The 15,400-nt window shown below is 41.7% G+C and overlaps 1 protein-coding gene across 1 annotated transcript in view; it reads left to right on the forward strand.

Moving 5' to 3' along the window:
- The window catches only part of si:ch211-186j3.6 (neural-cadherin), a 256,350-nt gene extending 241,851 nt beyond the window's left edge, over positions 1 to 14,499 (forward strand). Inside the window, exons 36-37 of the mRNA XM_047580957.1 lie at positions 9,802 to 9,956; positions 11,183 to 14,499. Coding sequence (XP_047436913.1) covers positions 9,802 to 9,956; positions 11,183 to 11,788 — 761 coding nt within the window. The 3' untranslated portion in view covers positions 11,789 to 14,499. The remainder of the gene's footprint in view (positions 1 to 9,801; positions 9,957 to 11,182) is intronic.
- Positions 14,500 to 15,400: the final 901 nt, after the last annotated feature.

Below are 15,400 nucleotides of genomic sequence, written 5' to 3' on the forward strand. Positions count from 1 at the left end.
TATGGACCAGACTGTAACTTGTGGCGTGAACTCTGAGTCTTGCTTTTCACATTAGCCCCCAGCTTGTTGAGTAAACCACCAAACAAAAGATAATTAACTGTACAGTACATTAAATAATATATACATTTCATTAGGCATATCATTTGGGCTAGTTAGATGCTGGTGCATCTAACCAGGATCATAGCATGTACTGTAGGTCACAGTGAACAGTGAATGTTTGTTTAGATAGACCTCAGCCAGACAAGGCCACTGACATGTCCCTCCAGCCTGCCTCAAGGAAGAGAACATTTTTTTAATTATTATTTTCCCAATGATAAAAAGCTTTGTACCATATGCTGACCTTGACAGTGTTTCTGATGCAAATGGACTAAACATGATTTTGGCTTTGACTTTGAGTCATTACGTCCAAAAGAAAACCCAAAAACAATTCATTCCGCTTCACTCAGTTTTTCTCCTTACATTTCTTATACTTTTCTTGCTCTTTTCTTGTACTGTGTTTGCTAACAACTTTTAGATACAAAGGTCCTACTGCATTAGACAACTGCAGAGTTGGATGATTCTACAAGCACTTTGAGGACGTCACTGAGGAAACTTTTTGGTGGCCTTTGTATATAAATTCACAAGATACTATCTTGAATTAAAGTAATTTTTCACTCAAAGTAACCCAAATCATTGCTTTTTAATGATTTTATTCATTGTGTTTGTTGCTACTTGCAGCAAGCTGTAAATGCAACATTGCCACCCCAGATAGAAGTCCAGTATTCATTCGTATTTCAGCCCAGATCTGGGGCCAACTTGTGAAAGAACTGGGTCTTTAGTGCTTCACGTTTGTTGGCATTTAAGATGCAGTTTGAAACGGTAAAGAGAGTGTTTGTAAAATCAAAACAATGAGCTGAAACACACAAAACCACTTTGAGTCTCTTTAAATGACCAATATCACCTTGTGGGTTTCATTCATTAACAAATCAACTTAAAAATCCTGTTGACAGCAGCTCAGATTAGATGTTTAATGTCATAGTACACTTGCATTTCTCTTGTTTTCCGATGGTACCATCTTTAAAACTTTATTATTATTATTATTATTTTCATAAATCTGTTTAATGAAACACATCACATCATGTTACATGACCTTTACAAATAGCTGTGATTCTTTTTTTCTTTTTTAAAGTAAACAAGCATACAAACAAACAAGTAGAAAACATACAAAACATAATCCTACCCCCCACCCCAGTTCCCTTTTCAAACAGAATATCTCATCAACCACCTTATATTTGTACATTCATATTGATGTAAGAGCACAGCTAGACAGGACAACAGAATGTGTTTAAAACTGTATTAAAACTTTCAATAGCCCACATCTCTGCAGGCCGCTGATGGCATGTATAGTGTATTTTAATCCTAGTGTTGTGAAGGTTTTTCAAATGCTGTTTTAGGAGAATTTGCAGTAGAACACATACTAAGAAACTGCTGCATGAAGAAATAATCTCTGTGGTGAAATCTTACATCAGCACTGCAAATGTTCACTGAAAAGCTTGGTTTACTCTACTCCAACTTTTCCCCTATCCCAATTCCCAATAGCATCTTTAAACCCCTTAATAAAAGCATAAATGGATTCATCTGGAATCATCTGGAATCATAAGTTACCTAGAGTAAGACTAGAGAAATTATCATGGGATTTTAAGGTGGGTGGCCTGTGACTCCCCAACTTTAAATTCTACTGCTGGGCAGCACAAATGAGGTTTCTCTTACCACTGTTTGAACGAGACTCCGTCCCCTCTTGGACACAAATTGAAATGTATGACCTTAATGAAGAGGTGAAAAGTGATTTGTTTTATAAGTGGAATCCCAAAAGTATTGTTAGTAAAACCAAGAACCCACTTATTATCCACCTGGTTAGATCATGGTATGAGGTTCATAAAATTATTGGAGTGAAGGTTGATCTGTCACTCAAAACACCCATTTCAAAAAATAAAGTTTTGTAAAATAAAAGTAAAATTTTACGTATTTATTGCACGTGGCAATGCACTAAATTAACTGTATTTCGGTATGATATATGTGACACGCTGACTAAAATCGTGGATACTCCGATTCCACTAGATCCAGGACTCTGACTCGCGTTAACCTGGAAGTCAGATTCCTCCCTCTCTATATTGAAATGATGACCTGTCTACCCTTAGAGAAGATCACATATGTCATGAGAAATAAATACGACACCTTTTTAAAGACTTGACAACCTTTTACCGAATATATAGAAACATTACCCCTAACAGCTGTGGACTCTCGGTAACCCTTAAACTGGTTCAATTGTAAATTGATATTAATGTCCAGGTACAATGTTTAAGATGTCTTAGTGACATATGTGTCACAATGTAATAATTTATTTATTCATTGTTATTAGTATTATTTTTTATGCATTCATTAGATCGTTTTATTTTTATCATCATTTATTTATTTGTCTTTATTATTTACGCTACTTTGCCTGTGGGAGTCAGTGGTACTATTTTTGCATAATTGAAAACTTCAAAATAAAGTATTCCACAAAAAAAAAGAAAGAAATTCTAGGAACCACAAGTAAGCCTGTATTTGAGATCGAAGTGATTTGTTGGGATGATTTGGTACTATGAGGTCTTTAAGATGCGATTTTACACAGATGAAAGAAGGCAGTCATGGTCATTTGCATTATGTGCGAATTAAAGGACAAGTGTTTAGAGTCAAATAAAATTTCTTCTGTTTTGTCTGAGTTTAGGAATAGGAATAATTACATGTAGCCCAAGCCATTTAACCAGGTGATTAATTTCATCTGGGTTTTTTTACATGGATAAATTTAGCTGGGTGTCATCTGAATTGCGATGGACATTTACACAATGTTTCCTAATAATATTGCCAAAGGGAGGCATGTATAATGCGAAGAGTATTGGTCCTAGTACAGAATCCTGTGGAACTCCATAACTTGTTTAGTTACTTTTATAAAAGTAGAAGAATCATTGCTAATAATTCTCTGTCGTAAAATATTGTGATCAATAGTGTCAGATGCAGCACTAAGATCTAGGTGGATCTAGGAGTCCATTGTCTGAAGCCATGAGGAGATTATTGGTAACTTCAGCGAGAGCAGGTTAGAAAAGGAAGGTTAGATTTGGTCTATAGTTGACTAAAACATTTGGATTTAGAGTAGTTTTCTTAGGTAAAGGTTTAATTACACTAATCTTAAAAGACTGAGGGAAATATTGCGTTGATAAAGATAAATTTATCTGATTTAATATGGAGGTGTTAATTAATGAGAAATAATTATTGAAGTGAGTTTAGAAAGATCTATTGGAGAGAGGAATTCCAAATATTGATTAGGTTCGCAGACATGCCACTGTACTTACATCTTTGACAGCTGTCAGAAGGATGCCTTGAATTTTTTCTCTAATACCAACAATTTTATCAATAAAGAAGCTCATGAAGTCATTACTGCTGAGAGCTGAAGGAATAGATGGCTCAACAGAGCTGCCTCTTTGTCAGCCTGGCTACAGTGCTGAAAAGAAATCTGAGGTTGTTCTTGTTTTCTTCTATTAATGATGAATAATATGCTGTTCTAACATTAAAGAGTTGTTTTTTATAAGTTGTTAAGCTATCTTTCCATCTTTGCCAAATTCTTTATACCTTGTTTTTGTTGTCCACAAGATTGCCACATGGCACTGATCATCATCAGATGAGCGTAGATGAGTAGACGCTCATCACATTAAGACTGAAGAAATGGCACCAGAAGAAATGCTACAAAGACTGCAAAGGGTGCATAGCAAGCCAATATAACGGACAGATTCTGGACTTGGTCTCATTGTATTAGGTTTCTTTGCAGGGTTTTATATTCCTGTGAATGAATTACTTGGAAAATAGACCAATTTTCTTCTTGAAAATAGTCAGTGTGGGTAGATCCCTAGCTAGGGAAAACCTAGCTAGCTAGGGAAAACCTCATTAAACCTGTAAATGTTGATAGAAGGTTGTCATCAACCTTGTATTTCTACTGGCCTTCAGTAAACTGCCTCAGATGATGGCACTTAAAGAGGGCAGTGAGAAGAAGAGTAGTGATAGATTAGAGGCAGATGGCTCCAGTGAACAGAATTATACTCTGATGAGGTAAAAGTCCATACTACATTATTGACCTGTGTTGATGTACTCATAGACACTGATCTCATTGCAGGCCAGCTCAGATATTGATTGTCTGACAGGAAATCCCATTATACACGCACACATTCAGCATCATTTGAACTACGTTGAGCTGCATACCACCTCACTGGGTATCCAGTCCTTTCTAGAGGGAATGCTGTATCAAAATATGCGTTTTCATTTTGGAGACTTTGTACAGGAATTAGGAAGTATTTCCATTCATTTCAAACAGCTATGACATTTGGAAGTGAATTCGCTGTGGTGAGATTTTTAGGAGTGGAGTGTGTGTTAATATCTGCTGTGGTGCAGTTAGCCCAAGGCATCTACAGGCAATCCAGGAGTACTTTAGGGGATGACCTAATGCAGTGGTTGTTGTTAAAGGCCAATGGCTTCAATAGAAACTAACTTTAAAGGAGGAGTGGAGGAGGAAGAAAAGTGTTAGTGGAGCTTAGAGGGTAAGTAGAAGGCAGATATAAGAGCTGAGTAAAAACTGTGAGAAAGTTAAAGTAAAAAAAAAAAAGAGGGATGGTCAAAGACAGCACTGGACCTTGGAGGCATTGTAAACAAATAAACACATAATCTTTCGTTTCAGACTCACTCCTCACTCACGCACACCAATGAACAAACAAACGCGCTGTCAGAAATACTGATCAAATTCCCAATTTCACTGTTTGCCCTCCAGAGAGGGCTTGGAACAGAGCACATTCATCTTCTGCACCCTGACCTCCAGCTTCCTTGCTCACCTCCCTCTGGAGCTCACTCTAGCCACTTCTTTACCCTGACTCACACATACATATACACAAACTAAGGCAATCTGCTCAGAAGAGTTGAGAAGCAGAAAGTATAAACACATAACAGCATAAACTGCACCTCCATAAACCAAACAGTAACACGCCTCTTGTATTTGCAGTTTATATTAGAGTGTATTTTACCCTTCACATAGGCCCAAGCACTAATGCACATGATATTGATTGATGCAGTGGAGCACTGCCATCCTCACTGCTGCTCCAGATCAGATTTCTTTGTACACTTCACATCACACCCTGGGAGTTTGTGCTGGGAGAAAAAAAAGAAATGCCTAATGAAGTCCATGTGAAGTCTGATGTTTTTTGTTTAGCCTACACTGTTTTATAAACACGTTTCTCATACCCAACATTGATTTGCTGCCACTTCTGGATCCGTAAAAAGAGAAGATATATTTTGGTTATTTGTTTGAAATACGGGCAGTCCCCTGACAAACTATGCATGAGTGGAATCAGTAAAGATATAGTTCATTATGATGTATTAAAAGGAACAATTAAGAATGATTATACACCTAATCTAACAATTGTACATTCCAGTGTCAGTATGTTAATGTGAATTTAGCTAGCACACTAGCCAACTTCCCCCACCCACCCACCCACCCACCCAAGTTGCTCTGGAGTCTCTCCTTTGAGAACTGATGATGCTCTGGCAGAAATCTCACATATTTGCCAAATCCTAATTAGCCAATCAAGATATTGAGAAAAAAAATGTATGTAGTGATGGACAGATGAGTAGCACCAACTACACAACATCTGAGCGTTATATGTTTAAATTAGTTTCCAAAAAAAGAACTTTTTTTCTTATTGAAGACAAACTTCACTTGACAATGTGAAAGATTTCTTATATATGTTTGCTAACTAATTATATTCCTCCTTTTGCTGTCTGTTTTTATTCAGATTTTACATGTTACATACATTTTCTTCTTTCTTTTCTTCGCTTTTTATCACCAGTAATAACACTAATGAAAAAGGAAATGTTTTTTATTATTACTTTTCCCACATGCCATTGCTACACTTGTTATTTTGTCCTGCCTTTTGGTATTGTGCATGTTACTGTTTATAGGATGTTGAAAGCATTCATGCACATCATGTCCAGTGAATTCGATTACAACAGATGTGTGTCATGTATTTAGCACTGAATATAACCCAGCATTAAATCCTCCAGCCTGATATTCGCATCGGCTCTGGAAACCCCCAGGCTGCTGGTGCAGCTGCTTCTCAACAGTATTTCGATTTATTTATTTTTTTCTGTCTTTGGGAAGCTCAGGGCACCCGACAGTAATGAGGGCTATTGAAGTCGGGGCGAAGGACTGAACCCGTGACCTTGTCTTTGCCAGTTCTCCATCTCTCTAGTGCCTGTGTTGTCCTCTGTAGCAGTCAGCTACACGTGTCTCCTGTCAAAAAACAAAAGTCTGTCCCCCTCCCTCGTTCCCTCGCTCCCCTTCTTGTTCACTTGCTGTTAAAAGCCATAATGCCACTCCAGAAATGAAACAGTGAATCTCTTGAAACAATTTTGTCTTATAAATCTGCCAGACTCTGGAGTTGTGGCGAGGGGGACAAGTTGACAGTAAATGAATATTGATTTTCCCTCTCACACTGTGCAGCTGGTTTCTGGCTGAGTGAATTTACTCTTACAGAGTCATCAGAGGGTGGGCTGTTTAATGGGGTGTTATCAATTCACAGAGAGTTTGAGTGCCGTCTGTCGGTGTGCTTACATGATGGATGGGCTGCTGGGTTTTATTTGTGATGGAGGAGGATATGTGGATAGAACATATAAAGCAGGTTGATGGAGAAGGAGAGACATGTTTAAAAGATGTGCTGGAGTTATTTAAGATCACAGATTTTTCATGGCGATGTCTTAGCCCAGATTAATAGGATTTGAACAGCGTGGGTATTTATAATGCTGCCATTTGATATGAGCGGTGCTATGGGATTGCTGTTGTTCTCAAATGCGATTAAATGCAGCTCTCTGATATACAGTTTTCACTAAAACAGATCTAAAGACAGCACATGAGTCAAAAAGTTAATTCAGTCAGTTAATGACATTTGGTTGTAAAATATTTATTATGATCTCAACACTGTACTCTAGATTGTACAAGCTGCTGCTTTTGCAGATCTGTGGGGAAAATACCTTTTGGTTCAGCAGTTGTAAAAAGAAAAAAATAGAATTAAAGGGAGGAAGGTAGCTGAATATATGTGATTGTTTGTGTAAAGCAGGTTCATATAATGGACTGGCCAGTAAACTAGGTTCATCAAAGTAAGAGGTTATTGGTATGAGACAAGACACGGGATATGTTAGATGTCTGAAAAGGTCACAGCCGTAGCAGAGAGGGAAATACATGCAGAACTGTTTGCTCTGCCTGCAGTCTGCTTTATACTGAAGTAGAATCAGCTCATCCTTTTTGAGGGTGGTGGTGGCTGGACTGGTCTAGGACTGCCAGGTCTAACAGGTTCCCTGCAGGACGTGGAATTGTCACAAGATGGTCAACTTCTCCTGTCAGTGGTTTTAATGTTGTGGCTGGATATGCCTAGTACCACCTTCCTAATATTGTGTCTTTGCTGTGCCTCCAAAACAGTTGTGTCTCATCAGAAAATGGACAAGGGTCTTCTGATGGTGTCCTGTGGTGTCTGGTAACACAATGTTGTTAGTGGGGGTCTTTGGGTCCTATGGGTTGAGGGGAGGGGCCTCTGTGGATCATCCCACAGATACTTGATCAGTTTGGGATCTAGTGACTTTGGAGGCCAGGTCAACACCTTGTGCTGTTCTTCATGTTTTTTTTTAGTTGTTCCCAAATCATTTGTGTCTCTGTGTCAGGCTGCATCCTGCTGGGGATGGCTGCTGCCATCAAGGAGTGTCATTGCTATGGGGGGTGTCTGGTCTGGATTAGGGGGTGGTACATGTCTAAGTAACATCAGTCTCAACCACCCTGCAGTCTTTTCAAGTACTTGTGTTAAGTATGAATAAGTCACTTCACTCTTTAAAGCTGCTCTAAAATTACTGTTCTACGAGTGTAAGTGGTTCCAGGGTTCCAGTGAGACAACAGGTCACTCATTTCCCAATAATTTCCATTCTTCTTATTCTTGTGACACCATTAGCACTCAAACACTGTCAGCACTACCTGCAGAGGCTCTCATTTAAAGCATGTTCTGTGCTTATAAAGCCTGTCATTCACACAGTTTGAATTTCCCCCAGCTATAGAAACATTGACACATGTGAAGGAGTTGGCTTTGAATTCATTTCAATTAGCATTTTAAATAGGTTCACATGAATATTCGTCTTAAACTGAAAGTCTGTTGCTGGGCGGTAGGCCAGGCCCGTCCGCTGCTGGCTTGATGTTGTTCAATTCAATATTTAATAGTTATTTAATAAGTGTTTAACATGACAGAGGGGAAGCTTTGAGTTACACTCATAAGATTCTAATGAAACACCCATGATCCAGTCCATCACACGTATCACACGAGAGAGCAAAAAGTGATTTAAATGTTGTTTAAGAGGAATAGAATAGAAGTGTACTGGTCTATGGAAAATGATTCCTTGATGAATGAGAGTACAGAGCAGCTGCTTCCTGTGATATCAGCAATAGATTGAATTGAAAAGAGACAATTCTTTGAGTTATGAATTAAATGAGGATAACATGTAAGAAATCACCGCTGCTCCAACAACTCATGTGCAGTTCCTCCCCAGTTTAACTGGCTCTCACCTCTGCAGCCGTGTTTCTAGCCCTGCTCAAGAGTAGACAAAGACAGCAGCTAGCAGGTAAACGCTGTACAACAGTAGGTCTGCCATAACCTGATAAAGAAATCTTGTTCAACTGACTGTTTGCAGGAAATAAATCTGTTTTGTATTTCAGTGCACTGAATGCTCTTCTGCTGGCCTCAATTAATTCTAAATAAAAACAAAACGCTCACATTGAGTCTATAATACCCTCCACAATGCCAGTGGGCCTCTTGTCATGAGCAATAAATGTGACAGTCCCATGGTGGTATCATTTTTCAGTTCCGAGGTGAGAGCAGGCTTCACGTCCAGCTTAGTGCGGGTGTTCCTCTGCTCCTGGCAGTGGAAGCACCTGCTGTTACAAAATGCCCATCAGAGCGAACATACTGAAACATGCCAGTTCTGATACGGTCACAGACAAAAGCCTTGAGCGGGGAAAAAAAGAATTGCATAAAAGTTAAGCCAGCTGCCATTAGACGACGCGCCATGCTGGCTGCTGTGGCGTTGAAGTCAGACTGACATTTGATCTGTTTTAACATGTAACCACATGGGGTCAGTTCATCCTATAAATGTTAAATAAGCCAGACATGCAGGTAGTTCATCCCTCCCACCATTAAAAAACAATGGGTTAAGGAGACTATCCTTCTAAAATTTAACTGGCAGTTGCTGATTAAAAGAGAATTTGGTGAAACGACTACTGCTAACGTGTGGTTGAGCTGAGTTTGCTGTGGACAATGCAGTGACTGTAAACCACCTGCTCACATGTTACTGGCCTCAATGCACAAACACACTCACACGCATTCTGACTTAGGAGGAAAACTGGGAAGGTTTGGAACTGCTTTATGAAGCGACAAGTGTAAATTACTGCAGCGAGAGAGTAAAATCTTACCTGGTATTAACATATTGAAATATATTTAGTCAAACATCAGCAATGGAATAACTCTCTGAATTTTAATGCGTCATTATCAGTTAATTCTTTAAATTTCACATTTCATCTCACATTTCTGCCAAACCATGCTCAAGGCCAACTCCATTATAGAGCCCCCCCCTCTGGGAGCGTACCTTAATTGCCTGAAGGATTTAAATGATTTCATTTGTGCTGATGAACTTTCACTACTATCTGTCTGTCCCTAGTGTTGCTGCTGGGCATTTTCCTCTACACCCGCTGGAGGTCCTACAAAGGGCTCAAGGAGGGCGTCTACCACGTTTCAGCGCATCACGACGGCTGGGAGGACATCCGAGAGAACGTCCTCAACTATGACGAGGAGGGGGGTGGGGAGGAGGACCAGGTACACACACACACACACACACACACACACACACAGAGGAAGTTAGAAGACATCTCTAGAGGGGACTCACTCACTTTCAAGTGATACTCATTATCACGCTGATTTAATGGAGCAGTCTTTGTGTTTGCATGATGTGGTGTCTTCATTTTCAAGACTCTTATGTTATTTGGGAAATGCTTAGCAGAGGGTTGCAGCTTTTCACTGGATTCAGTCGTTTCGGTCAAAAGAGAAATTGTGCAGCGTGTGCAGGCATTTTAATTAGGCCCACGCAAAATCCTTATCTCCTCTCTCCTCTCTTCCAATGGAATCCACAAGCACTCGTCTGTCCTTGCATAATATTAGAGCTTTGGTCGAAACAAACACATTTACTGCTGCACCAATAAAGAACACACAACACGTATGCACACGGAGCACATCAACTGGAAACACTTACTAATGTTACACCTTATCAGTACCCAAAACCCTTCTACACGTCCTTTACACTGTGTTACTTTGCAGTCAAACACACACACACACACACACACACAGTCCTGATCCACCACACACAGCAAATGCTGCTGTCAATTCTCAAGAGCCTTGTTTGCAGTTTCTCTGGAGAAATAAAAAACACTTTCCCCTAATAACATTATCAGTTTAACAGAGCTGCCCACACATCCTCCTCATGCATCGTTTCTTCCTCCTACATCTTTTTTTTCCTCTGCTCCCACGCTTCCAGTTCTGGTGGAAGCACATCAGTACTGCAGTAACTGGCTTTTCTAGTACATGTCAGCAGGTACTGACAGCTGCTTAACCCTAGTGCACCGGTGTGTAGTGGACAGGTGGAGAGGTGCCTCTCAACTCCTTTCTGAATCACCTCCGCTCATATTTTTTTTGTCTCTCTCTCTCTCTCACACACACACACACACACACATATACACACATAGTCAAAATTATGACTTTTCTGAGACAGTAAATGGAGATAGATTGGAAACTTAAACAGGTGGAACATTCACAGTAAACGTAATGGGGAGAGCTGATTGTTTTTCTGCTCTCTTTTCATCTTTCTGCTCTCTCACTGTCACATTTCATTTTTTCTGCCTCATCTCTTCCCTCCAAACATTCAGTCTTTCACTCTGCTTTGCTCCTCTGTTTGCTCTCATCTCAGACTTTTTACAGCTTTCGTGCTAACTGGGATTTTTCTTTCTGTTTTTGTGTGACTTTGCGCGACTCCCTGTGTGTGTGTCCAGAATGCCTACGACATGGCAGAGCTGCAGAAGTCTCTCCAGCCGAGCCCAGCTCAGTCGGTCCAGTACTGTCGCTCCAGGGCCCTGCACCACCCTCCTCCTCCCCATCACCACCACCACCTCCTCCACCAGGCGGCCCCTGCCCCGCCGCCTGCCCAGCCTCTGGAGTCCCTGAGCCGGACAGCCAGCTCCACAACCCTGCCCCCTTCTGCAGCCTCCTCTTCCTCCACAGCCACCACCACCACCAGCCTGCGCAGGGACGTGCCCCCCACCAGGCTGCCAGCGCAGGGCCAGGCCCGCCCCTCCCAGCTGGCGCGTCGCTCTCTGTCGTTCTCCAGCCAGGACCTGGCCCGGTACCTGTGTGAGATCATCCGCGACGCTGACCAGCACCCGGACACAGGACCTTTTGACTCCCTGCAGGTCTTCTCCACCGAGGGAGGGGGCTCGCCCGCCGGCTCCCTCAGCTCCTTCAGTTCTGCAGGATTGGACGGAGGGAGTGGTGGAGACGGGGGAGGGGAGGCGAGGAGGGAGGAGACGCTCGGGGAGTGGGGGCCTCGCTTTGAGAAGCTGCGGGCGCTGTACGAGCGGGCCGAGGCCAGCGACCTCTGAGCTGCAACGCACACAGAGCAAACTGAACGGACCCTGACAGGCGTCTGCAAGAAACAGTGAATTAGCAGACGCTTAGCGGCGTTCGAGACCGGAGCACGGCGAGAGACTGACAGAGAGACTCGCAGACACACCCACCATCACTTTGCTGACAGCTGACTCAAAAGGCGTGGTATCTAGAGGACGACGAGCGCCGTCAGTCAACATGGCCGCCTCTTACACAGATGGAAAGAGCCTGTCGCTCTGCGCCCCCTCTACCTTTGCGGGAGCAGACAGTATCAAACCTACCAGTCAGGTTAAAGGCTTTAGAACATCACTCCCTACCCAGGCTACTCATCATGATGGAGCTTAGCTTCACTGTCGGAAAAATCTGTTCCAGTCACAGACACTAAAGCCCCACATTCCTCTGCTGTGGATGAGTGTCACCTGAAGGCCCAAAATGTGAAATGAAAATGTTTTGGCCAGGTTTTTTTTTTTTTTTTAATTTATTGGGTTTTTTTATATATATACCTGAGCAAATCAGTGGCTCTTAAAATGTATTTTTAGCACCTTGCTGCTGAGTGAATCTTTGTACATAATAGACTTGCATTTATTCCACACTGCGCTGTCACATGCTAAGACAGTGAAGATGAGTGGGTTCATTCTGAGTAGCCCCTATAATACAGAGTTCAGATTTATCCCTACAGGACACACGGTGTTCTCGCTGCCTGGCTGTACACAGCTTCTGTCAATGTTTGTAAGAGAAAAAAAGTGCTTCGACCATCATCGAGTCCCACAGTGAGATTTCTGTTCTTTTGGTAATGTGTCTTTTGCTGGGTTGAGTAATTCTGTATTGGTCGGGTGTTTCAAGATTCAACGCTCCGTGGGTTGTAAGACATCAAGCTTTCTGCTTAGTACTGCTCCCGCGTCTTCATTTGATTTCCCATTCTCATTCGCATTCCTCTGCTGCTCGTTCCTCCTCACCCATAGGAGCGCGCAGACAAATTCAAACAGCTTTGTAACAAAGAAATGTGAGTGGACGTGTGGACTGCAGGAGGGAAGAAATACTTGCTCTGTTGCTCTGTTGGGCCTACGCTCCTCCTCGGGCATACCAAATTTGGCGTCGGGGAGAGGCTCTTTTAACAGGAGGCTGCTCACGGAATACAAACTATGTGGAGCAGCTTTTCAAGGTGACTGCTCAGTGCAAACAAATGGATGGAGGAGGATGAAGGATATTTATGAGGATTACACAAATAAATGCAGTTCTGAGCTGTGATACCTGAGCCATAGACTGTTCAAACACGCACTTATTGTCAGTGTCTATTGTCAGTTTCAAAATTCGAACACACTCTTAGCTGAAACAGTCTGATAACAAATACAGGCCAGGGAGCTAATGACTGTGCAGTTATTATGCAAACTGTGAATTGTCGACATGGTGGCAATCCCTGCCAGCTCCTCTTGTTTGGCTTCATTGTGACATCAAAATAAAAAAAATAAAAAAAAAAACACAACAACAGTTGTTGAAGCGGTGAGAACAAATTGTCTGACAGGAATGAAAAGGCAAAGAACAATAATAAAGCGGTGAAGGCGAAGAGGGAGGCAGCGTCTAAAAAAAGGACCTGTGCTTCTCACCTTTGATGAGAGAGATAATTACAGGCTAAGGGTTAGAATCAGAGAGCAGATGAGGAGGAGAGGCCGAGAGCGGGTGACTGTACGGTGAAGTGTTTCACCCCAGTGCACAGCAGCACTGCGAGGAGCTACAGGGACAACATGCGGGAAGCAATGGCTTTCTGTAGAAACAATTTGTTGCACAGTAAAAATGGCTTTAGTACAAAAGTCATGCCCGTCCTCCTCCAAACACCTCCGCCCTCTCTCTCTGTTCTCCAAAAGGCCAGCCAGACTTCTGGCATTTCAGAGGCTGTATTCTGCTGGAGCTAGCAACAGCACTCACTGGCTTTTATTATTACCATTATTAGTAGTAGTAGTAGTATTTGTCTTCCGGCAGAGACGAGCATCTCAGCAGGAAGCAGTTAAAGGGTAGAAGAGGGTGAAAACCTGTCAGGCCACTAATCCTAATAGGAGCTGATGGTCTGCCGTCATGCTGGAAAAGCCAAAGGATTGAATGGACTCTCAAAAAAAGTCAGACAGACAAGTTGATTCCCAGATGGCAGCTTTCCAGAACCGTGCTTTTTTTGGAAAGCTGAGACAACAATGGCAGTCTAAAATAATAATAAAAAAATAACGGCCTTAGCAGTCAGGCAAGGGTGGCGGCACGCCGTAGAAAGATCCCTGAAAATACGGCACAGGCTTTTGTGTTGTTCTGTTGTTTGGAGCGCGGGGCTTTCCTCCAGGGTTTGTATTTTATTCCTGTGGAGAGGGACGGAGCCTGCGCCACACACAGAGGTGACGGATGGAGACTGCTTCACAGCTGTTTTTGGAACGAGCAGACGATCACTTCATTCATTTGTAGCATAAAATGGCTTCTTAACTGTTGTGTTCTGGGTACAGACATGTTGTGATCAAAGTCAATGTTTTTACCTCATTTGTAAATACAGAGATAGATTAATTATCGCTTTTTGTCCAGAAAAGCAGCAGCATAGCAGCAGCTTCTGAGGAAAAAAAATAATCCACATATTTTTTATCAACATGATGGTGATGAGCTTTTGACAGTTATATAAGTGTTTTGTATTTGCTTTGACCTTTTTTTCTCAATAAATTCATTGATTTGCACCAGTGACTGTTCTGAATGGTGACTGCTTCTAGAGCCATGAATTAAAAAGGGAAAGGAATCAAGCAGGATCGTGTATGGGAAAAAGATCATTTTATTGATCACACTGCCATTAAACATAGATGTGTCTGATATCTAAAACAGGTGTCTTTGCACCAGTGATGTGCATGAGGAGGACACTGCACTGCAGAGTAAACCTTTCATACTGTGTGGTCTCTGATTTGACAAATGTCCTGCAGTAGAAAATTCAGCAGCATAATAAGAGTTTAGAGAAGCCAAAGAAAACAAACAGCAAGCAGAGTGGAAACCAGACCAAAGACACCAAAACACACAATACAACATTCCTCTTTTACATAACCAGAAGTAGATGGTTGTGACCTGCTGACCAAGGAAAGCTCATCACTCACGCCTGCAGCTCTGACACGCGTCCTTCAGCTCCACTCCCGTTTCCACTCTGTGAAGTTATTTCGCATCAGAAATAGCTGGTATGCATTTACACTGGCTCAAAGGATTGTCTGTTTAGACGCCTGTGGATAATGTTGGAAATAAGTGCTGCACATCATGACTAGGTTTTAGTCCTTATGTCTCAGCACCAACATCACTCCCAACACATAATAAACTGACCAAAGGCAAATAATAATAATAAAAAAAGGCAAAATGTACATGTATAATTTGAAGTGTTTCCATCTGTTTTCATTTTTGTCCATTAATGTTAAGAAGCAGCCTGGATTCAGACCCACTTTAATTCATTCTGTTTCACATGCAAAATACCCACATTCCTTTAGGTCTGTAGCCTGTTTACATGGTGAGGGCCATAGACTGTATATAAATAAACACTAACAAACACTATTTTGTGATTTTCTGATTGAAGCAGAACATCCTGCCTTTGCCTCATCTATTCAAAGATT

This window comes from Mugil cephalus, chromosome 3, assembly GCF_022458985.1.
Source record: "Mugil cephalus isolate CIBA_MC_2020 chromosome 3, CIBA_Mcephalus_1.1, whole genome shotgun sequence".
Classification (NCBI taxonomy): domain Eukaryota; kingdom Metazoa; phylum Chordata; class Actinopteri; order Mugiliformes; family Mugilidae; genus Mugil; species Mugil cephalus.